The 26,029-nt window shown below is 31.0% G+C and overlaps 1 protein-coding gene and 2 long non-coding RNA genes across 5 annotated transcripts in view; 1 reads left to right on the forward strand and 2 right to left on the reverse strand.

Annotated features, from left to right (window-relative positions):
* The window catches only part of LOC126881483 (rhomboid-related protein 1-like), a 121,973-nt gene that overhangs the window by 22,152 nt on the left and 73,792 nt on the right, over window positions 1-26,029 (reverse strand). For all 3 annotated transcript variants that reach the window (XM_050645768.1, XM_050645769.1, XM_050645770.1), the window contains one exon: window positions 19,900-20,110. In XM_050645768.1, coding sequence (XP_050501725.1) covers window positions 19,900-20,110 — 211 coding nt within the window. The remainder of the gene's footprint in view (window positions 1-19,899; window positions 20,111-26,029) is intronic.
* LOC126881484 (uncharacterized) lies at window positions 5,421-7,060 on the forward strand. Its single transcript, XR_007696876.1, has 2 exons — window positions 5,421-5,735; window positions 6,605-7,060. It is a non-coding gene; the product is annotated as an uncharacterized LOC126881484 (long non-coding RNA).
* On the reverse strand, window positions 11,301-12,969 carry LOC126881485 (uncharacterized). The gene is made up of 2 exons (XR_007696877.1): window positions 12,629-12,969; window positions 11,301-11,759 (listed from the first exon to the last, which is right to left on the reverse strand). It is a non-coding gene; the product is annotated as an uncharacterized LOC126881485 (long non-coding RNA).

Consider the following 26,029-nt stretch of genomic DNA (forward strand, 5'->3'; position numbering starts at 1 on the left):
AATTTTGGTAATAATAGTTTTTTTTTATAAAAGCTTATAGTTTTTGAGTAATACGTGAAAAACCGCTTTAAAACATGCATTTTTTTAAGAAAAAATAAAATTTTTGATATTTAATAATTCAAAAAGTCTCCATTACATATTGACACTAACACATAATTTATCCTATATTATTAGATATCATTCCATTATTCACCCACACTTTAACCACTGCTGCTGGAAGCCTTCATGGTATTTCTCCTTAAACGATTTTATTCCATCCTAAACAACATAAAGTGTAATTAGATTTTGCTGTCACATATTTTATTTTCCTTTTCGTTACTAATCCATTATTATTTTATTAATTCCATTGTTTACAATTATTTCTTTAATATTGTAATCTACTCTTGATCTGTATTCTTTTAGTTATTTTAACTTTAATTTTTCCATAATTTCCTTTACAATTTTAACAGACAGAATCATCATTACAACAGTATACAGCCAAATTTAAACATTCCTCACCATGTTAGGCAACCAACATTACATATATCTATAACATTTACATTAAAATCCGCTTTATTTACCATCCAATCTCTCCACTTCAGGTCATTTATTGTTTACATATAGTATAAATCTCATTCTATTACACCAAATTAAACTTTCACCTTTAAATTTTACAATCGATGACGTCAAGCTTCTAACCATGACATATACCGATCTTATTTCCAACAAACCTAAAGTTTTTTCTGGATTAGAGAGTTGCTATTTAGACTTTACAATAGATTCTCAACTTATTTTTTAAACATTTTTAATTATATTTTCAATCAGCTATTACCTACCTTTACATTTTAATTAAAATCCAAAAAATTAAAACTACACTTTTTGAAGTTCGTAACCAAAAATTGACTTTACCTTGTCTTGTCATGTCACTCTTTGTCATTCCTTTTCATTTTACATCAGTTGGTCTGTGCTAATTCAAATGGCAAGTACCTAGTTTTTTCGAGCAGGGAAGCATGTTGCTCTTTAGGCACATACATATTTTAATCTTGTAACATCGACTTGTAGTCACAATATTTTATCATAAGGTATAATGTAAGTCATATATTTTGAAGTTACCACCTTCATTGGTGTGCTAGTTACAACTACTTTGCGGAATGTAAGTATTCTCCACATAATTTTCTCATTAACAGTCACAATTTTAACCTTTTTGCCTTAATCTAACGTGGAAATACTTCATTCCAGGCACTGAAGATGTTCTGTTCAGAACGAAAACGTTTTGCAATCCATGTGGATGACTTTTAGAAGTTTTAAATAAACTATTTTATACCAAAATACAATTTGAAGATTTTACTTCTGTATAGGTTTTTTTCAAAAAGTATTGGTTTATGTTAATAACTTTATATAACAAATTTTGCTTAGAAGTTGCCCTCTACCGATTTCTGGTATTTTTTTATTAAAAAAAATTCACCCCCGAGAAGGGGTGGCATCCACCCCCAGGGTAAAAGCGCAAGTTGGCATCATGCCACCTTTGTTCCTTGAAGTATCTTCTAACTACTCACCAATTTCCATGAAAATCGATGAAGGTTCAACGAAATCGGAGGTGAAAACCTTCAGAGTGACTCCACTATATTGGTCTTACAGAAAATTAATAAAAACAGTTTTGTTGTAATTTTTCAAAAGCTACATTTTTGTTAAGAAAAGTTGTTTTGATAAAAGAAATGTTTTGGAGTTATTAGCAGAAAACTGATTAAAAACATTTTTCGATATAAAACTAACACTTTCGATAGCCAATAAATCGAAAACTGTTAATTTTATCAAAAAAATGTATAGAACGTTTTTTCCTTAGAATGAACGTTTTTAGCAATTTTTGCGGTCAAAATGTAATAAAAAATTTCCACCCCGGGATGGGGTGGTAACCACCCCTATGGTAATAGCGCCTTTCGGCAACATATAGATTTTGATACTTGGACTATTAACTATTTATTCTCAAATTTTCAAGCAAATCGATCCATTCTGTAAAAATTGCGAGGGTTTGTCTTGTTTTAAGCTTCATTACTTGGACTATTCTTGAGTTTCTTCATTTCTAATTGTTATCGTTACTCTCAAATAATCGAACTGTCCAACTATCTCAACACTAGACGATCCAGAAGACATCATCTCCCCAACATCACCGGAAGAAATAAACGAACATACATATAAAAAAACAGTTCACCGAGAAAAGCGCCTGGTCTAGACGAAATAACAAATAGAGCCCTAAAATACCTGCCCAGAAGACCTATAGTGTATTTTACAAACATAGTAAATGCGATACTAAGATATAAAATATTCTCAAACAGATGGAAAGAGGCCCATGTCATTATGATTCCAAAACATGGCAAGAACCATACATTCCCGCAGAACTACAGGCCAATCAGCTTACTCCCAGTGATCAGCAAGATAATGGAAAGAATCATCCTCAGCAGGCTGCAAGCGGAAACAAATAGACTAGAGATAATCCCTGAAGCTCAATTCGGATTTAGAGCAGAGCACTCCAGCGAGATACAAGTACTCAGACTAACTGAGTACATAGCAGCTGGATTCAACGACAAGCAGTACACTGGAGCAGCATTCCTGGACGTAAGCAAAGCTTTCGACAGAGTATGGCATAAAGGGCTCATATATAAAATGCGAGGTTATGGGTACAGCGGGGCGATAACGAGGCTGATCTCTTCGTACTTGGGCGGCCGGAGTTTCAGGGTTCGGATAGGACAAGTCCTGTCCGAACGATCCGAGCTCGGGATCCCGGAGGCTGGAGTACCACAGGGAGCAGTCGTGTCACCTCTGCTGTACACAATATACACCGCAGACGTACCTAGAACACCAGACACCCTTATGAGCCTCTACTCCGACGATACAGCGATAGCGGCCAAACACAGAAATGTAGACATAGCAGTGACCAACCTGCAAACAGCGTTAGACGATATCGAAGAATGGAGTATAAAGTGGAAGATAGCCATCAACTCCGAAAAGACGCAAGCGGTACTATACAAGAAACGAAGACAGCAGCCAGAAGAACAACTGACGGTGCAGACCAACCCCATCGAATGGAAAGACGAAGCCAAATACCTAGGAGTCATCATGGACAAAGGATTAACCTTCCAAAAACACGTAGAAGCCACAGTTCAGAAGGCTAACATAGCGAGAGCAACATTAAGAGGACTCACAGGCAAGAAAAGTAAATTAACAGTAAAAACTAGGTTAAGATTAATAAACAGCATAATATTACCGGTATTAACATACGCATCTCTCGCATGGGGACATGTATGCAAACACACAAAAAAAGAAGACTCAAGCGGCACACAACAGCAGCCTAAGAGGAGCAGCCAAAGTCCCGAGGTACGTCGCAGAACTATTCCTGTTCAGAGAACTACAACAGATGACAGTCACCGAAATGATGACAGACAAGGCAACGGTCAAATTCGCGGAGTTGGAACATCACCCAAGCCCCATATTGCGAGAGATGCTAGGGTATGACGCTTTCCACATATGGAAGCACAAACGTCCTAAACAGCAAATAGTGGAATAAAGTAAAAAAAAATAAAGAGAAACATAAAGTGAAAGTAAAGTGATAAAGAAGTAAAACAAAAAAATAGTAGATAGTTCGTAGCTCGAAACACCAACTGCCGAAGAGACACGAAATCACAAGCGTAGGTCTAACATCACGATCAGGTAAAGTCAAAAGAAAAGGCGTAAGCCACCAAAAAAAAAACAAAAAAAATATAAAAAACAAAAAATACTTGAGCACCAAGCCATTGGACTGAGCTCAGTGGGGCTTGGTACAATGACTTGGGGCCCAAGCAAGCAATTTTGAATTCGATTAGGGCACCACATTGGAATCTTATTACCCAGGATTCCATTGTGAAGAGCATTTGGCTGATAGTTGTAAACCCATCGCGCATCAGCGTGCTATGGGGGGGGGGGAGGGATGGCCTGGGGCATTGGAGCGAGGTGGGGTGATCCCTGTTTTTACTCGGGTCAAAACACCTCGCCCCAATGAATTGTTACACCCGAATGTACTTTTTCGATAGTGTGGACATCTCTGGGTTGAATCAAATTGCTTGCTTGCTTGTTGCTTCCAACTATCTCAAAGTTATATTCCTTATCTGGGGCAAATGTTTCCCAAAACTGCACTAACTGTCCATTATTTCCTCTCATCTGCATATACTTTGCCTTCTTCTCATTTACTTCCAGCCTGAACTTCCTTGCTTTTCTCTCGAAGCTTTTATAAATTTCTCTTAGTCTACTTGTTAGTAGGCAAGGTTGCCCGCATAGGTACGCAATGATTTTTGTGGTGATAGATTGAGCCTTTAGTGGTGAGGTTAAAAAATAAATTGGACAGGGGGTTATCTTGTCGTAGGCCTCGTCTGTTTAAAGTAGGAAGTGTTTATGTTATGAGACAATGGATATATTTGAGTAGATGATGATTAAGATAGATATGTCAATAGATAATGCAATAGATTATGTTAAAACCCATTTGGTCCCACTGTACTAGTCCGAGTACAGCAGAAAAAAGGCCTAGTAGTGACACATCTTGCAAAAGAGTGGTACTCCATGTATATATCCGATTCTATTAGGAAGTGTTCTACTAGATTTTCACAAATTATACCCTCGGAGGCGCTCCCCTTCGTAACCTATGACCCAGTAATTAGAAGCTAATCTCCATATTTCTGTTGAATGATTGAAGTGTTGCTATTTTGTGGTTTTGATATTATTTATCATTTTTTGAACTTTTAGTGTGGGAAGGGTAAGTACTGGTAATGTTTATTTATACAGTGGAAGATTTTTTTATTATTGTTGTTTTTATGTTACAAAATAGACATGTACTCATTTAAGTACAGTGCGGCCTATGAGTCCCATTGGATTTTATGGAAATCATAAAACACCCGCTTTAGCTTCAAATGACATAGCGAGTTTCACTCATAAGATGTATCGGCGGTAGTTATTCCTCCTAAGGTTGACTAGCAAACTTACAATGAGGACATAGATAAGGATGATCTTCAAACCCAAAGCTTTCCGAATGATATTCCTGGAGAAATAGAGAAATAGTTCATTACATGAGTGATGACTCTGACAACGACAAAGAAGACAATCTTCCCCTTGCCATTAGAAAAGAAAATTTATTGAAGGGTCAAAATAAAACCAAAGAATGGATAAAAAAGATAAAATGGATAAAACCAAAGAAGGGATAAAAAATAAAAAAGTCAAAATAAAATTGGACCGAAGAAATGACTGATATTAGTATGATATCTACAACAGGTTACAAGGGCCGTCTGGATGATATGAAATATGAAAGAGTAAATCCGAGGTAAATCTCGTATTGAACTATTGCGAGAAATTTTTTGACCAATGAAATTATTGATTACTTATATTACAGAACAGTCAAGTATATTGGGATAAACCGTAATCGTACCCCCTCCTAACTGCCAAAGTGTCATGGCCGCCGTCGGGACCTATTGTGCTGACATTTACAATGTTTACATATAGAAAAGTTTGTTTTTTTCTGCTTATAATGCCGTTTTCTAAAGATATTAGTGAACAAAATCGATTTGCTAACAATATTTAATATATTTTAAATGTGCTAAAATTGGATTCAACAGCAAAAGTCGCATAAATAACATATAAATAACGAATTTGTTCACCTATTACAAATGGGGTTATGTGGTTGTAACTGTTTATTTTGGGAATAAAATGAAAATGATCAATTAAACGACTGGAAAACTGTAAGTATTACAATTAAAACATGTTTATCCTATCACAAGAGTTCACTTCATTTTAAGAAAGCTAATTATTATTATACAATAGACATTTATAAACTGCCATGTACTTTTAAGGTTACTTTTGATCTGTTTTCAAAGCTTATGATTAAATGTTACCTCTTTATTAATTAGATTTGCCAACAAAAGATGCATGATTAAGGCCAAATGCAGTTCCTTTGCTAAAGTCATAAAAAAAGTACCAATACAGTTAAAAAAATTATTTTAAAAAGGTCTCTCAAAAGACATGAAAATATACAACAACTCAAAAAACTAGAGAATGTAAAGAAAGCCAGGTTATTGGAAATGGAATTCCTGTTTAATTGAAAGCCAGTAAACTATCCAAGACTTTTCAGAATCAAATGTGTCAACTTGTAAAAACGATTCTTCTGAAATTTTTAGTAAAAACCAGATTATCCTCAAGAAAAATTCTGTTTAAGTGAGCCTCAAAGTCATATTTGTGAATGTGTCATCTTTGAATGAAACAATTTTTTTACCTAAACAATTAAATGTATGGATCTAATTAAAAACAATGCTGAATCAAGTACAGTTACAGAAATACAATCCTTTGAACTTCTAAATGTGATTGTTGAAAGTGTTGAAATAGCTACTGCATAGGGATTCGAAAGGGATAGACTTGTTATGAACGCACTTGATCATGTACTTCTTACTGTTATAAAGTTGAAACAAAACTTATTTTATGCTTTTTTATCAGTCACTTTTAATTGTGTATCAACTTTACGTGGTACATCGTGCAAAAATTGCTAAAAATGCAAACATTATATTTATTTTCTGTGTTACATTGGATAGTATGATTGAATGTCTTCCTCTTTTAGATAGTGAAGTGAAGAACATCTTGAAGTTCCAATGATGTTTCAAGATGAGGTAAATCGAAATAATTGTATGTTAGAAGGACAGAGAATATGAAGAAATGTTATTGCTGCATATTTAGTGTAGTGAAATACAAACTTCAAACATTATAATATATTTTTTGATTTCAAACATTTCATATGATTATGAAAGAACATCTTTCTTTTTAAAACAATGAAGAAGTGAAGAACATAATAAAGTTCCAACGAAAATGATTCCAGATGAGGAAAATCGAAATAATGGTTGTATGTTACATGTATAGAGAATACGAAGAAATGTTATTGCTGCAAACTTAGTGTAGTGAATTAAAAACTTATTGTCAAATACAAATCAATTTATTTCATACTTTTATAATATATAGTGATATAATTTTATATGTGTTCAAATAAAAATATTAATAAATAAAATACAATAAACACAAATCATGTATATCTTACAATGAATTACAAAATCAAAAATTAATTACAAAAATATCAAAATAAATCTAAAATATTAAAAAGTAACCCATAATTTTTATAGTACCTACATACTTTGGTTGGTACTCTAATAATTTGGAGATCCATTAAAGTTTGTAGATGGAAATTGCAGGTATCTAAAAAATATAATAATATAAAGTAACTCAACAATCTCTTTTTAATTAGGGTAGCAGTTGATAAAGATGACCCTTGCTCGGGAAATCAAATGTATCTAAAAAAAAATTAAGTAACAGCTTTCTAACAAAACAATCTTAGCACTAAACGGAAACAAAGATACTGGTAAGTATTAAAACATTTTTTGAAAAATCTTTCTGAAAGTGAAAATAAAGACTACTCTCTATGGGAACAACTAAAACTGGGCATGCTTTACAAAAAAATGTATCCAGAACAAAGTTCTTCTCTATAAGGCAATACTACGACAAGTCTGGATGTACAGGATTTAAATCTGGGGAACTGCCAGTAATACAAATATGCAATAACTATTAAGATTTGAATCCGAAGTCTTTTATGATGTCCGATGTTTTTAGTACCACTACCAAATATCATGCTAAACTGAAAATTATAGGGTAAAAATCTGTCTGATCACCCAAACTTTTAAAAGCTGGATGCTTATCTGATCTAGTCCAGAGGCTGGTTTCGGTATTGCAGCTATAAAATACTTAAATAGTAAGCATGGAAATTTTTATTATGGCCCGCCTTGAGGCAAACTAGGGCACTAGAGGGTTAAGAAAAGTTACAGATCTCTACACCACTGGGAAGTAGATAGTAGTTACTAATTTGTAAAAAAGTCAGAAATATGGTAATGTAGACTAAATTAATATAAATATGTAAAGAGTTCTCACCCCTGAGTGTAGTTCCCACTGTGTCATTTTTTATATCTGTCATATTGTTATAATGATAACAGATTGCATTAAAGTTAAAATAAAAAAGAATTAAAGAAGTTCATAAAAATATTCTATTTTTGAAAAAATATTTAAGTGCTTAAATACTTTTTTAGATAAAATATACATAAAATTTATTTTTTCTACAACCGTGTTAAAAATGCAACTTTCAGCACTCTATACAAGCGTTAAAAACGCTACCTTAAGGCACTAGTGCTTTAAAAATTTTATGGCCCTGCAGTTCGTATTGACTGTATAGGCAATTTTGATGTAATGTCAGTTCAAGTAATAGTTATTTATGATATAAGTGTTAAAAGTACACGTTTAAGGCACGCATGTGAAAGTTTGCAGAATGAGCGATAGCGAGTTCTGCAATTCACATGAGTGCCTTAAAAATGTACTTTTTAACACGCATATCATACAATATTTTTTCTACAAACGTAATTACAGGACAATATCTACAAAAACTTTTACTTGAACTTGACTGACATTCCATTTTTATATTTTTGTGACATTACATCAAAATTGTCTATACGGTCAATACGAATTGCAGTGCCATAAAAATTTTAAAGCACTTGTGCCTTAAAGTAGCATTTTTAATGCTCTTATGGAGTGCTAAAAATTGAATTTTTAACACGGTTGTAGAAAAAAGTTTTTGTAGATATTATTCTGTAATTACGTTTGCAGAAAAAATATTGTATGATATGTGTGTTAAAAAGTACATTTTTAAGGCACTCATGTGAATTGCAGACTTTCACATGCGTGCCTTAAATGTGTACTTTTAACACTTATATCATAAATAACTATTAAAAAACTAACAGAAAATAGTAAAAATATTTGATTGAGCATAAGTAAAAAAGTCACTCTCTCAACCAATAAACATTTGTGATTAAAATTAATATACTTAATTGATTATAATATGAATGTGTTCTTGTAGAGTTTCATATAATAATTTCCATTTGACTAAAGAGACACAAGCTGGAATACTTAGGTCAATAATACTTAGGTATGAAACACCCTAAAAAATATGAACTTTTGCATTTGATAATTCAGAGAAAGATCCAAGGTAAATGTGGTTCTGGTAGAATCTCACAATCATAGCTGAACAATCTAAGACCATAGTATGGAAAATCGACTCCATCATCATTAGTTAGAGCTGCTGTCAATAAAGCCACAATAGCGAATATGGTAGCCAATATGATATCCAACAATTGATAACAGTCATGAAACTAAAAAATGTATTATTTCAAAGTGTTTATGGGATAAAATTAGTAAGAGTGACATGATACCTAACAAAAATTTGATTCAGAAGATTTAACATAAAACTTGTAATTCTCTTATACTAAACTCACAATAAGGATGCACCAGAAATAAACAACCCAAGACATGTTGAATGATACAAATAGCACTCCCGAATCATGATTTACAATGTATAAACTTTGTAAATCATGATTTGTGAGTGCTCCTCATAACATTCATCATGTCTTGTGTTTGTTTCTTTCTAGTGCATCTTTATTGTGATTTTAGTATTATAATTATATACAGTGTGTCCACGGTTGGGGTGCCCAAGAGGAAAAACTTTTTTATTTTCAATTTTAGCGAAAAATGTCATTATTGATAAAAAGTTTTGCTTGTTCTAAAACCCCATAAAACGAAATAAAATTCAAGTTTTTTAAATCCTGCTTAATTTTGTAGCCAATTTTATGTAAATCCCTATTTTATGTAAATTTTTGCACTAAGTTTGAAATCTTAACAATAATCTAGTGTTGCCAAGCCACAATGTAGCTTAGTAACTATCAACTTCGATAAATAATTTGCGAATTGTCAATTTTTTTGACAATGTTAAGCTATCAATAAAGAATTTATCTTGTGATAAATTTCATTATTAAAATTGTTGTATTAATAATTATTTAATTAATAAATAATTGGATGATTCAAGGAGAACGACAAAGTCTGGCTTCGTAATCCAGAGAAGTGAAAGGGTTGTTCTCCCAAGTTATTATTGTTACAATTTCGAACTTAGTGCAAAAATTTATAGGGATTTACATAAAATTGGCTATAAAAATAAGCAGGATTTGAAAAACTTGAATTTTAGTTCATTTTATGGGGTTTTAGAACAAGCAAAAGTTTTTATCAAGAATGACATTTTTCGCTAAAATTGAAAATAAAAAAGTTTTTCCTCTTGGGCACCCCATCCGAAGACACACGGTATTACTATTTTTATAATAAAAAGATTATAATTTATAAAATGTGATGCTGTATATGATTTCAAATATTAATCTTTTCTATTACCATACAAAAAAATATTGCCTTTACTCAAAATCATTTTATTTATCATAAAATTTTTAAAGATATATTTAAAAAGTCCATAAATATTAATTTATACAAAAACATTAAATATTTTAGTTTTACTGGTTTATGGCTGTAAGGTGTCTCTGAATATTTTTCACTCTTTTATAAGATGTTTCGAAAATTGAAATATCTCTGAAAGTTTTTAATATTTAAAATCAGTTTTCATAAATTTATCATCGGTTAATATTAGAGATCTTAAGTTCACAGTGGCACAAACAACTGAAAATATCTTCTGCAAGTGGAAGAAGACTAACATACATTTTACATACATTAATTGTTTTTATTTATTTGGTTGGATCTATCTATGTGTACTCAAGCTTTAGCTATCTTCATTGTAAGAATTTTAAGTTTAGCGTGATATTTGGTAGTGGTACTAAAAAAATCGGACATCATGAAAGACTTTGGATTGGAATCTTTGTAGTCTTTGCATATTATGTGTTACTGGCAGTTCCCCAGAATTAAATCCTGTACATCCAGACTTGTAGTAGTATTGCCTTATAGAGAAGAAGTTTGTTCTGGATACATTTTTTTGTAAAGCATACCCAGTTTTAGTTGTTCCCATAGAGAGTAGTCTTTATTTTCACTTTCAGAAAGATTTTTCAAAAAATGTTTTAATACTTACCAGTATCTTTGTTTCCGTTTAGTGCTAAGATTGTTTTGTTAGAAAGCTGTTACTTAATTTTTTTTTAGATACATTTGATTTCCCGAGCAAGGGTCATTCATCTTTATCAACTGCAACCCTAATTGAAAAGAGATTGTTGAGTTACTTTATATATTTTTTAGATACCTGCAATTTCCATCTACAAACTTTAATGGATTTCCAAATTATTAGAGTACCAACCAAAGTATGTAGGTACTATAAAAATTATGGGTTACTTTTTAATATTTTAGATTTATTTTGATATTTTTGTAATTAATTTTTGATTTTGTAATTCATTGTAAGATATACATGATTTGTGTTTATTGTATTTTATTTATTAATATTTTTATTTGAACACATATAAAATTGTACCACTATATATTATAAAAGTATGAAATAAATTGATTTGTATTTGACAATAAGTTTTTAATTCACTACACTAAGTTTGCAGCAATAACATTTCTTCGTATTCTCTATACATGTAACATACAACCATTATTTCGATTTTCCTCATCTGGAATCATTTTCGTTGGAACTTTATTATGTTCTTCACTTCTTCATTGTTTTAAAGAGGAAGATGTTCTTTCATAATCATATGAAATGTTTGAAATAAAAAAATATATTATAATGTTTGAAGTTTGTATTTCACTACACTAAGTATGCAGCAATAACATTTCTTCGTATTCTCTGTCCTTCTAACATACAACCATTATTTCGATTTATCTCATCTTGAAACATCATTGGAACTTCAAGATGTTCTTCACTTCACTATCTAAAAGAGGAAGACATTCAATCATAGTATCCAATGTAACACAGAAAATAAATATAATGTTTGCATTTTTAGCAATTTTTGCACGATGTACCACGTAAAGTTGATACACAATTAAAAGTGACTGATAAAAAAGCATAAAATAAGTTTTGTTTCAACTTTATAACAGTAAGAAGTACATGATCAAGTGCGTTCATAACAAGTCTATCCCTTTCGAATCCCTATGCAGTAGCTATTTCAACACTTTCAACAATCACATTTAGAAGTTCAAAGGATTGTATTTCTGTAACTGTACTTGATTCAGCATTGTTTTTAATTAGATCCATACATTTAATTGTTGAGGTAAAAAAATTGTTTCATTCAAAGATGACACATTCACAAATATGACTTTGAGTCTCACTTAAACAGAATTTTTCTTGAGGATAATCTGGTTTTTACTAAAAATGTCAGAAGAATCGTTTTACAAGTTGACACATTTGATTCTGAAAAGTCTTGGATAGTTTACTGGCTTTCAATTAAACAGGAATTCCATTTCCAATAACCTGGCTTTCTTTACATCCTCTAGTTTTTTGAGTTGTTGTATAATTTTCATGTCTTTTGAGAGACCTTTTTAAAATAATTTTTTTAACTGTATTTGTACTTTTTTTATGACTTTAGCAAAGGAATTGCATTTGGCCTTAATCATGCATCTTTTGTTGGCAAATCTAATTAATAAAGAGGTAACATTTAATCATAAGCTTTGAAAACAGATCAAAAGTAACCTTAAAAGTACATGGCAGTTTATACATGTCTATTGTATAATAATGATTAGCTTTCTTAAAATGAAGTGAACTCTTGTGATAGGATAAACATGTTTTAATTGTAATACTTACAGTTTTCCAGTCGTTTAATTGATCATTTTCATTTTATTCCCAAAATAAACAGTTACAACCACATAACCCCATTTGTAATAGGTAAACAAATTCGTCATTTATATGTTATTTATGCGACTTTTGCTGTTGAATCCAATTTTAGCACATTTAAAATATATTAAATATTGTTAGCAAATCGATTTTGTTCACTAATATCTTTAGAAAACGGCATTATAAGCAGAAAAAAACAAACTTTTCTATATGTAAACATTGTAAATGTCAGCACAATAGGTCCCGACGGCGGCCATGACACTTTGGCAGTTAGGAAGGGGTACGATTACGGTTTATCCCAATATGCCGCTCAAAATAATAATCATCACTTCATGTAACGCAGGAAGAGATAAATTTATTTCTGGCTATTTTACTTTTTACTGGATACCATATAATATATGCACGAGAGCGCAATTATTGGTGACGAGTGCAATTTCGTGGACCAGTTTCCAAGAAATTTAAAATACCTACATTAAAAAATCTACTTAAGTATTCTACAAAACGACTAGCAGAATTTGTAACAATTAGTCTAAAAGGGCGGAGGTAAATTCCTCACCAACCAGTAAAAACATATAATCCGACAGGTATTTTCCTCACCAAATTTAAGGGTTTCTTTTACTCCGGTAGGTATTTTCCTCACCAACTCACTCAGGTAATAAAATAAAAATATAGATTTAATTTAGGAATGTATATTATGAAAGCATCCGAAATCCGAATACAAGACATTAATTTCCTTACATTATAATAATAATTTATAATATAGATAATATTATGCAAGACGTATAAATTATTATTTAATATTTACTATAATAAGACAGACAATTTACAAAATCCATTCTAGTCATTTGATTAAACTGATATCTTATTAATAAATTTTCTACATTTTTCAATTTCAGTTTAGCTTGTTTATCTTTGATATGTTTTGCAATATGCAAACTTTAAATGTAAAGAAAATATAATATATGGATGGATGCGTATTACAAAACGATAAATTAAAATGCGAATGAAAAGATTCGCAAGCATTCGTAATACGAATAACACAAGAATTTGTATCTGTCCACAAATATGGGGAGAATATGGCAGTTTCGTCTATATAAGTTTCAACTAAGTAATCAACATATCTATCTTAAATTTCATTTTCTGGTTTGCATGACATTAGATCAAACACAAAACAAGCTAATACGTCTTCTCGTTTTATATGTAAGGCCAAAAATATGTTTGAGCCACTTGCCTCCTACAGAATAATTTTTATATTCTGATTCAGGAGACCGAAACATTTCTATACCAAGCTTGGTGTAGGTGAAATTTACAACCATGTATTTCAGTGTTCGGACACATTTCAATGATTGAATTATGTATAGCCTTTTCAAAAGCTTCAAAAATTTTACTAGCATTAAACTCAGTTTTGAGAGCTTTAAAAATTTCTGATTTTAACAAATAAAAAATATTTTAAATTTTCTGTTTTTTTTTTGTTTGGTAGTAAACAGTATGATAAAGAAATATAATGCCCATTAATTAGCCCATGAATAGTGAATAATTGCAAATAATATGTGGTACAGTAAGAAAATGTGCCATCCATATAATAAAATTCAATGTGGCTAAAAGTCTTATATGTGTTTCACAACTAAATACAATTATCCTACTTTTGACATAGTTTATAAAGAGAAAATTTTCCCTCTTGGTCTTGGTTATTTTTTGAACACACCTCTTCACAAATTCTTGAACCTCATCAATATTGGAAGTAAGTCGATCAGGCATCATTTTTCGTCGATAATTATACACTGTGTCCGTAAAGTATGGAACAAATTATATTTTAGCTAAACAGAGCATTTTAAGAAATAATCCTGAAACACGTCGATTTTTGATTTTAATTTACCGTATTTTAAAATAACATTCTAATATACAGGGTGAATTACTTTCGGGTAATGACGTCACCGTCATTTTTTTTTAATGGAACACCCCCATTTTGTCTTAATTTTCGGATTACTATAGCTGAACTGATTCCAAAAATGTATCACATGTTGATTCAAATTGGTACAGGGTGGACAAAAATACAATAGTTTTGTGTGTGCTCATATTATTAAGTTTTAATTAATTTTTGATATTAAATTAAACAATATCAAAAATTAATTAAAATCAAAAATTAATTAAAATATCAAAAATACAATAAGTATTTTTGTTAATTTAACTAACGCGTTACTTTAAGAACACACACAAAGCTATTGTATTTTTGTCCCCCCTGTACCAATTTGAATCAACATGTGATACATTTTTGGAATCAGCTCAGCTAGAGTAATCCGAAAATTGAGACAAAATGGGGGTGTTCCATTTAAAAAAAAATGACGGTGACGTCATTACTCGAAAGTAATTCACCCTGTATATTAGAATATTATTTTAAAATACGGTAAATTAAAATCAAAAATCGACGTGTTTCAGGATTATTTCTTAAAATGCTCTGTTTAGCTAAAAAAAAAAAATTTGTTCCATACTTTACGGACACAGTGTATATTTTTTCTTATGTAACTGACAACAATCGTAGTAATTGTTTCAGAAAAATTAGCTGCAAACGCTTGGCGTATAATTTTTGCTGGTTTTTCAATAATATTCTCTTTGGCTTTACGTTTATAATAGTTACAAATAATTTTTCGATCTAACTTCTGGCAATCTGGTTCATGATTATGTTGTAGGCTACTTCTAGATATTGTAAAAGTTGCACCAATAGTAAAAAATTTAAGTATTTTCGATGGGAAAAAGGCCACAATTTTACAAAAAAAAATAAATTTATTAACATTTCGACGCCCAACTAATAAATAAAAGCCCATTTATATATTACTAAATATACATTTTTGTTTATTTAGTATTATTTTGTATTTTGACAACGACACCCGACTTGGGCGTCGAAACGTTAATAAATTTATTTTTTTGGTAAAGTTGTGGCTTATTTCCCATCGAAAATACTTAATTATAAAAATGCCACAAGGAAATAGCTTCAAAACAACAGTAAAAAATTTCGCACTACAAGTTGTTTTATCCTCCAGAACACTTCTGCACTTTTTAAAACTTTCACTTTATAAAAAATAAAATTTTCAAATACCAATACCGCGTAAGGTTTACCGCAATCACTTTCTATTAAACATGCCATTTTTGTCAAAATTCCAATTGTGCCTAAAAATAATATAATATAATTAATTAATTGTTATAGGTATTACTACCTACTGTAATTTAATAGTAGATTAATAATTCAATTGAATGCCTTTTAGTAAAATCTACCTGAAATAACTGAAATAACCATTTCGGTCTTGGTGAGGAAAATACCTGTCGGATTATGACATACCCTTCTAAACGCAGGTAAAAGATTATTTTGGTGAGGAAATTACACCCGCCGCATGCATCCGTAAGTGAAGTGTTTCTCTCTGCGAAAATAAAATGATCTAGATTTCATCTCGGACAATCATGGTGTAGAAAAATTCAAAAAGTTGGATTTTCCTAGATCCATTAGACGTACGTGAATGTTTTGCTATAGACTTTAGTTAGATTTGCTGATTACTTAGTGAACAAGGAAAACAGTTCATTACTTGAGCGTACAACCATTGCCTGTGAAAGCCTGCTTAACCATTGAAGCGAACCAGTATGTATACAGTTTTCGGATCGAAAACTATTATTTTTAAACTGTATTATATTAAAAGGGATTTTTGAACTCGCGAGCTAACTAGTGTGCTCCGTACTCCAGTTTAAACGGATATGTTACAATTTTATAGGTGTTTTAAAGTGCACTAAATTATTTTACTTCAAAAATGTAATAAACAACTTCTTTTTGAGAAAATTAAGAAAGGTAAAAAATGTAATACAAAATCCGAAAATTATCAGTTAAAAAAATGTTTACACAAAGTCATCAAAATTTTTTCTGTACAACTTACTTACCTAAAATACATTTAATAACAAGCTTAAACAATATTAAATGTTCAAAAAAATAATTTTTGCGCTCTTATACAGTATGTCTGCGTAACTTGGAACCTATGGAAAACTTCTTTATTATAAATTTTACGCAAAAAAGTTATTCTTGATAAAATGCTCTGCATCGTATAGAATATAGAATCTAAAATGCATCAAATATCAAATATTCCTTTGTATTTGAAAATATGAATTTCGCTCAAGGGTAAAGTACCTTAGTATTTGAAAATATAGAAAATTGTTATTAAGAAAATATCTGATGGTTGAATCTTAGGTTTTAGACCATGCAGAACTTTTTATGAAAAATAACTTTTTTTCGTAAAATTAATAATAAAAAAGTTTTATATGATTCCAACCTACAGGGACATATTATATTGTATATTGACTCCCCTATAAATTATTATTTAATATTTACTATAATAAGAAACACACTTTACAAAATCCAGTCTAGTCATTAGATTTGACTGATATCTTATTAATAAATTTTCTACATTTTTCAATTTTAGTTCAACTTTTTTATCTTTGATTGGTTTTGCAATATGCAAACTTTGAATTTTAACATATGTTAACTACCTGAAATTCTTTAATATTTTTTAAGAAAATGTATACAGAATAAGCCAAATAAAAACGGAACATATGCAGTTAATACAGCGTATCGGAACTACGTTTGAAATAGTCGACCAATATAAAAGTTTGACACACATAAATCATAGCAACTCAACTACCTGTCTTCTTTTAGGCTAAGGCTACGGCCAGACCAGCGACAATTTACGGCGCCATGAGAGCAGTAAAATGAAGCGCGAAAATTGGTCCCGCGGTGAGTGTAGTGGATGGCCAGACTGAGCTGTAAAATATCGCGAAGCAATATCGAACGGGTCCATCTTCAGCGTCGTGTCGCAAACAAATGGACCTAGGTCCAAATTTGTAGCTCATGTAGCCACAACCACGACCAACACACTGTATTTACATCTCGCGACACGCCGTAATTTACATCCCCGTCTGGGCCATGTTTTTTACTGCAGTAACTGCCACCGGCCGTAAAAATCATGACCAGATGGGGATGTAAATTACGGCGTGTCGCGAGATGTAAATACAGTGTTTCGGTCGTTGTTGTGGTTAGATGAGCTACAAATTTGGACCCAGATCCTTCTTAACAAGACCCATTTTCGCGCTTCATTTTACTGCTTTTATGGCGCCGTAAATTGTGGCTTGTCTGGTCATCGTCTTAGCCTAAAAGAAGACAGGTAGTTGAGTTGCTATGCTTTATGTTTGTCAAACTTTTATATTGGTAGACTATTTCAAACGTAGTTCCGATACACTGTATTAACTGCGTATGTTCCGTTTTTATTTGACTTATTCTGTATGGATGGATGCGTATTATAAAAAGATGAATTAAAATGCGAATGAAAAGATTCGCAAGCATTCGTGGTACGAATAACAGAAGAATTTGCCTCTGCCCATAAATATGGGGAGAATATGGCATTTTCGTCTATATATGTTTCAACTAAATAATCAACATAGCTATCTAAAATATCATTTTCTGGTTTGCATGACATTAAATCAAACACAAAACAATCTGATACGTCTTCTGGTTTTATATAAGGCCAAAAGTAAGTTTGAGCCACTTGCCTACTTCAGAATCATTTGTATACTCTGATGTTAAACCAAGAGACTGAATTTTTCTATACCAAGCTTGGTGTAGGTGAAATCTACAACCATGTATGTCAGCGTTCGGCCATATTTGGCTAATGGCATTATGTATAGCCTTTTCATAATCTACAAAAATTTTATTAAGATTAAACTCAATTTTAAAAGCTTTCAAAATTTCTGATTTTAATAAGTAAAACAGATTTTTGTAAGTTTCTGTTTTTTTGTTTGGCAGTAAACAGTATAATAAAGGAATATAGTGCCCATTAATTAGCCCATGAATAGTGAATAATTGCAAATAATATTTGGTACAGTAAGAAAATGTGCCATCCATATATACAAAATTCAATGTGGGTAAAAGTCTTATATTTGATTCACAACTAAATACAATTACCTTACTTTCGACACAGTTTATAAAAAGAAAATTTTCTCCCTTGGTTGTTTTTGGAGCACACTTCTTCACAAACTCTTGAACCTCATCAATATTGCAAGGAAGTCGACCAGGCATCATTTTCCGTCGATAATTATATATATTTTTTCGTATATAACTGATATCAGTTGTAGTAATTGTTTCCGGTAAATTGGTTGCAAGCTCTTGGCGTATAATTTTTGCTGGTTTTTCACTGATATTCTCTTCGGCTTTACGCTTGTAAGAGTTAGAAACAATTTTTCGATCTATCTTCTGACGATCTGGTTCATGATTATGTTGTCGGCTACTTATAATAGTAAACAATTTCGCACTACAAATTGTTTTATAACACCTCCAGTACACTTCTTCACTTTTTAAAACTTTCATTTTATAAAACTTTCACTTAATAAAAAATAAAATTTTGAAATAACAGTAAAGGTCTATCGCGATTACTTTCTATTAAATATGCCAAAATTGCAATTGTGACTAAAAATAAAATACCATAATTATTAACTCATTAAGGTACCTACTGTAATCTTAGAGCAGGTAGATAAATAATTCCCTTGAATGCCTTTTTGTAAAATCTACCTGAAATAATCACTTCGATTTTGGTGAGGAAAATACCTGTGGGATTATGGCATACCCTTCCAAACGCAGGTATAAAGATTATTTTGGTGAGGAAATTACACCCGCCGAGTCTAAAAATGGATGAAAGTGGTCATTTTCCAAAGAAAATTGACAAACAACTTCCATGTAGCCATAGCCTATGCCACCAAAGTGCGTTGGACTTATAGTATAAAGTGTAAAGTTACTCTATGTTTGAAACGTGATTATTTTGGACAATTTCATGCTAGTTAAATTATAATACAAGATATACCCAAGTACGTATGTACCTACCTATATTGTAAGAAAATAAAATATTTTCATTTTTACACAATGTTTTATTTTTTACTCCCGATCAGCCCATTGTACTCGTATGAGTACACCTACTTTTTGCTAAAAATTCAATTTTTTTATGTCAAATAACAATGAATTTTTGCTATTTAACCCAGGTTCAACAAGGGCGTTCAAAAAAAATTTGTATTATCGAAAAATAAATGTCGTGGGATCAAATGGGTTAATCTTTTTATATGTAACTAACGCTTAACGCTTTTTTTTAATTAATACATACTGATCTATTTCTATTGTTGGATCTATATCATAGTACTTAATTATTAATCTTGTGAATACTTACCAAAATAACTGCAGCAATGTGAGCAGTAAAGAATGAGAACGTTCCACCACTTCCTCCTACCAAATATGTTTTCCTATCAAGAACAGAATGAGTTAAGCAGCCTCCAAAAGCCCCTGCTATGTATATCACGACAACCCTCCAACTATGAACCATCTCTAAGGGTATTCCAATGAGAATTTGTATGACTATGTTACCGTACAGATGCGTGTTACTAGAAAAGAAAAGTATATATGTTACAGTTCAAGTTGATTCTCAGTTAGAGTTGACTTTTCCTAGTTCGAGTCAACTCCAACTGAAACGAGCAGTAAAAGTTGATTTGAAAAATTTAAATCAACTTTTACTAGTTGAAGTTGACTCTTCCTAACTCTTGTTAGTAAAAATAGATTATACAATTTATAGGAGTATAATGTCACGTGCATTTTTGATGAGTATGCGTCTCTTTGTTTTGACCGTTTCAACTACTTATTAGTCCAGGCTGTAACGTCGCCCCCGTTAGGTAAATTATTCTGATTCGATTTTTTTGCATAAACTGACTCAAACAAATACATCCTTATAACAAATACACAGTGTCAGGCAGTACCGCGGTCGAAAAATTGTTTAACCAATTTTTGTTAACCAAATTCACAAAAATAATTCTTATCTACTCTACCTCATATTATGTATAAGTTTTTATTGTGTGAAAATTGTAAATATAGATAGCAGTACATGAAGGGTTTAAAGTGTGTTTGAAGTAATAATGTATTTTAAATGGGATTTACTTTTTCGCACTTTTTTTTAGCACACTTTCATATAATCAAATATCCTTAACTTTCGCCTTGTCATGGTGATGACATGTGAGTAATAAATTACAAAAAAAGTTTTGACAGTTTTGTGGTTCGGACAGAAGTTTGAATTTTTAAATGTCAAAGTTCTAAAAAATTGTAAAATAGAAATGTATTCCAGTGACGAAGAGTTGCAGGTTTTTTATTTGTTTTTTGGTAGATAAAATATTGTATGAAACTGTGCGTGAAGTACTTTTTGCGCACTTAGGCGATGTATATAGCACTCGGCCCGCTCGTGCTCTAAACATCGCGTGCGTGCGCAAGAAGCATACTTCACGAACTGTTTTATAAATAACTAAGTATTTCACTCCGGAAAAATTTTTTTAGATTATTTTGGTCATTCGGAGCAAAAAAGGTCTCTTGTGATTTTTCTCCAAAATTGATAGTTTTCGAGTTATACGCGATTTAAAATTTGAAAAATGCGAAATGACCATTTTTAAGGCTTAATAAATCGATTAAAAACTATTATTATGAAAGTCAGAAAGTCACCTAATCAAAGTTTAAAGCCCCCCTCCCTACAAGATCCTGAAGAAATTTTTGTCATTATTTTATTACTAAGCTGTTATTTTTAATTATCAACAATGAGCGCTAAAAGCGTATTGAGGCGGCCGTCAATGTGAGTGCGAGTAAGATCCTCCATTCCGACCGTCCAATGGTGCATCTCAGTCGTACTCACATTGACAGCCGCCTCAATACGCTCCTAGCGCTCATTGTTAATAATTAAAAATAACACCTTAGTAATACAAGAATGACAAATATTTCTTCAGTACCTTGTAGGGGGGTCGTTAAAATTTGATTTGGTGACTCTCTGACTTTCATTATAATAATTTTTAACTGAGTTATTAAGCCTTGAAAATGGTAATTTTCACATTTTTCAAATTTTAAATCACGTATAACTCGCGAGAACAATAAATTTTACAGAAAAATCACAAAAGACCTCTTTTGCTCCGAATGACCCAAATTAATGATGTAAAAAAATGTCCTAAGTGAATTTTTTTGTGAATTTGTTTAAAAAAAATTGTTTAAACAATTTTTTATTACGGTACCACCTGACATCCTGTGGATTCGTTATAAGGACCTCTTTTTGAGTAAGTTTGTGCAAAAAAATCGAACTGGAATAATTTACCTAACGGGGGCGACGATATAGCCTGGACTATAAATATCACGATTTGAACATAATATACAGTAACATTTAATTTCTAGAATCGGTTGTTTGTGTGAATCAACTTTTACTAAATGGCATTGGGAAGAGTATACTTTAACTAGTTGGAGTCTACTTTTACTAGTAAATGTTGAATGAAAATCTTCATTTCATATTTATAATCAATTTTTACTAAAACCAGCCGTTTGAGTCGACTCGAACTAGGAAAAGTCAACTCCAACTGGATAATCAACTTGAACTGTAACATATACATAAGCTAATAATTGGTATGGCATATTATTATATGTTGTATCTTTCGGAAGTTGGGGAACAGTTTGGTTTAACAATAAACATAAAAAAAAACAAAAACTATGTTAATCAGAGTAAGAGTGGCAAAGGCATTACAAGGATCCAAATAAAAATGAAGATATTGAGCAAGTGGACAAAATGAAATACTGGATTACGGAAGATATAAATCCGAAATGAGAAATTCGATCAAGAATAGACGGATCACGAGCAGCCTTTTTGAAATATTGTTCTGAAGTTATTTCCTTGTGGCATTTATGTAGATAAATTACGATTCTAACTGGGAAATAAGCCACAATTTAACTTAAAAAATGATTTTAGTGACGTTTCGACTTCCAACTCAGACGTCGTTATCAAAATACAGAATATTACTAAATTAAACAAAAATGTTGTTGCTTAGTAAAAAAATATATATAACGACTGTTTTATAGTATCCTAGGCGGTTTGTCGCAATTCGAACGCCATTGTTGTCTGTTTTGCCATGAATCTATTTCCATATTTCTTCTGTTCATGGCTATACTGATCCCTTTTTCCCAAGACTTCTTTGGTCTTCTTTTTTCCTTTTTCTTTTTGGGACCCATTTCCAGGTTTTAATCGGTAATCTCTCATCATTCATTCTTCTCGTGTGTCCGTACCAGGAAAGTTGTTTTCTCTCTATCGTATCTATTAATGCTGTATCTACCTTTATCATTTCTTTTATTCTATCTGTTCTTGCATGATCGTGTAATATTAATCTACAGCATCTTCCCAATGTAACTCCCAGGTATTTATATTCTTTATTGTTTTTTATTATTTTTCCTTCCAAGTCTAGGTCTTCGCCTGTGCAGCCTATTGTCATGTATGGATTCTGTTTTGTCTGTATTTATTTCCAGACTCCAATATTCATACTCCTCCACCAGTTTTAGAACCATATAAGCAGCGTCCTCTGCATCCTCCGCTAGAACCACCTGATTGTCAGCAAATAACAAAGTAGTCAGATTCCCCTCTTCTATAAGTACTCCCATTTTTTTTTACATTTTCTGAACCATTTATTCAGAGCCGTGTTTATATAAATTTTGAAGAGGGTAGAGGACAGGCAGCATCTCTGTCTTAGACCCTTGTTAACATGAAAGTATTCTGAGTGTCCATCTCTCGTTTTTATAAAACTGGTATACAATTTCTTGGTTAGAACTTTTTACCGCATTAATGTACTGTGGATGTACATTGTTTTCTGTTTCAAGGATTCCCAAAGTCTATTTACCGGCACACTGTCATAAGCTTTCCTCAAATCTAGTAAAAAAATTCTTCTAATAATTTCATTCAATCTGACTCCTTCATATCTGCAGTTCAGACATATTATATTATAGGTACATCTTAAAGTAGAAGGCTTTAAAATGATATTGTCAATATTTTTATGAGTTGCGTTTCTGAGACGACTTTATTGAAAGATTGTTCATTCGATTACAGGAAATCAACTTTAACTCAAGAAACTCAAGTTATTTGTCTTTAAAAAGACAACCACATGCAATGGTGACAGTAAAATTCTCGTGTTAGTGATTCCATAGTAAATCACGAGGAAAACCAGGAAAATACCTCATGATTCTATCCAGACATTGTAAGTATTTGGTCTTACATTCGGGTTAGGTACTCTCAAAACTAACACCAAACTCTGATTTTATATAAATATTATTTTAAATTATAAATAATAATAATACATAGATATATAGGGTGTTTCATTGGGAAAGTAATATACGTTAACTGTAGAAAGAGGACACTTAGGCGGTCTCAAAAATACCATACTTAATGGGTCTTACTCCATTAATAACAAAGATACTGGGTGTTTTATCTATTTTGCCATTTTCTTAATTGCTTCATAACTTTTTGACCGCACTGTATATTTATTTTATATTTGTCACGCAAATATCATTTAAAGTGTACAATAAATTAATTTATTTACAATTGTAAAAAATCCAGGTCCGGATTAAAATTTATTTGAAAAATATTCCGACCCAAAAACAACACGCTGTACATTAAATTTTTTTAAAATGAATTTTTCAGTTGAAAAGAGCATGAAAAACAAAATTTAGTGGTATACTCTGAATTTTCGGCAAAATAATTTTTCTGGTCAAATTTTGAATTTGAATTCTGAAATTATGTGAATTGCGAGAGCTCTAAGTAGAAAAAAATTGAAATACAACTTACAACTTGTCAACCGCACTGTATATTGATTTTATATTAAACACGCGAATATTATTTTAGGTATTTAATTAATTAAATTATTTACTAATATAAAAAAATCCAGGTCCGGATTAAAAAAGATTGTATAAATGTTCCGACCCAAAAAACACCCAGTATATTATTTTTTTAAATGGATTTTGCATTTGCAAAAGGATGAAAAACTAAATGTAGTAGTATACTTTGAATTTTCGGCAAAATTATTTTTCTGGTAAAATTTTGAATTTGAATTCTGAAATTATGTGCATTGCGAAGCTCACAGTAAAATAAATTAAAATTTGACTTAATTTTAATTAATACCAATATTTTGATGGTGGTAATTTTGAATAAGTACTTGAGTTTTGAATAATTATTATGCTGCAAATTTTCGCTGTTTTGTGATAATTTTTATATACTTTCTTGATTAAAGTGATGTATTCTTTATTGAACCTTTATAATTTATTCATTATTTGAAGATGAATATTCGCCATAAACTATTTGTCACACATAATAAAAAAACACTGAAATGTTAACATTTTACCAATTTAGATTAAATAATGGTATTAATTAAAATTAGGTCGCATTTTAATTTTTTCTACTTAGTGCTCTCGCAATTGACGTAATTTCAGAATTCAAATTCAAAATTTTACCAGAAATATCATTTAGCCGACAATTCAAAGTATACCACCAAATTTACTTTTTTGTCAAATTCTCAAATGCAAAATCCATTTTAAAAAAATTTAATAGGTATACAGGGTGTTTTTTGGGTGGGAACATTTTTACAATATTTTTTAATCCGGACCTGGATTTTTTATAATTGTAAATAAATTAATTGATTGGACACCTAAAAGAATATTCAAAGAAGTGTTAAATATAAAATAAATATACAGTGCGGTTAACAAGTTGTAAGTTGTATTTAAATTTTTTTCTACTTAGAGCTCTCGCAATTCACATAATTTCAGAATTGGAATTCAAAATTTTACCAGAAAAATCATTTTGCCGAAAATTCAAACTATACCACTAAATTTAGTTTTTCATCCTCTTTTTAACTGAAAAATCCATTTTAAAAAATTTGATGTACAGGGTGTTGTTTTTGGGTCGGAACATGTTTCCAATATTTTTTAATCCGGACCTGGATCTTTTTATAATTGTAAATAAATTAATTTATTGTACACCTTAAAGGATATTCGCGTGTTAAATATAAAATAAATATACAATGCGGTTAACAAGTTGTAAGTTGTATTTATATTTTCTTCTACTTAGAGCAATTCACATAATTTCAGAATTGGAATTCAAAATTTTACCAGAAAAATATTTTGCCGAAAATTCAAAGTAAACCACTAAATTTAGTTTTTCATCCTTTTTTCAACTGAAAAATCCATTTTAAAAAAAATTAATGTACAGGGTGTTGTTTTTGGGTCGGAACCTTTTTCCAATATTTTTTAATCCTGACCTCGATTTTTTATAAATGTAAATAAATTAATTTATTGTACACCTTAAAGGATATTTGTCTGCCAAATATAAAATAAATAGATAGTGTGGTTAAAAAGTTATGAACCAAATAAGAAAATGGCAAAATTGATAAAACACCCAGTATCTCTGTTATTAATGGAGTGAGACCCATTAAGTATGGTATTTTTAAGATTGCCTAAGTGTCATCTTTCTACAG

The sequence above is a fragment of the Diabrotica virgifera genome, chromosome 3 (assembly GCF_917563875.1).
Source record: "Diabrotica virgifera virgifera chromosome 3, PGI_DIABVI_V3a".
NCBI classification, from domain to species: Eukaryota; Metazoa; Arthropoda; class Insecta; order Coleoptera; family Chrysomelidae; genus Diabrotica; species Diabrotica virgifera.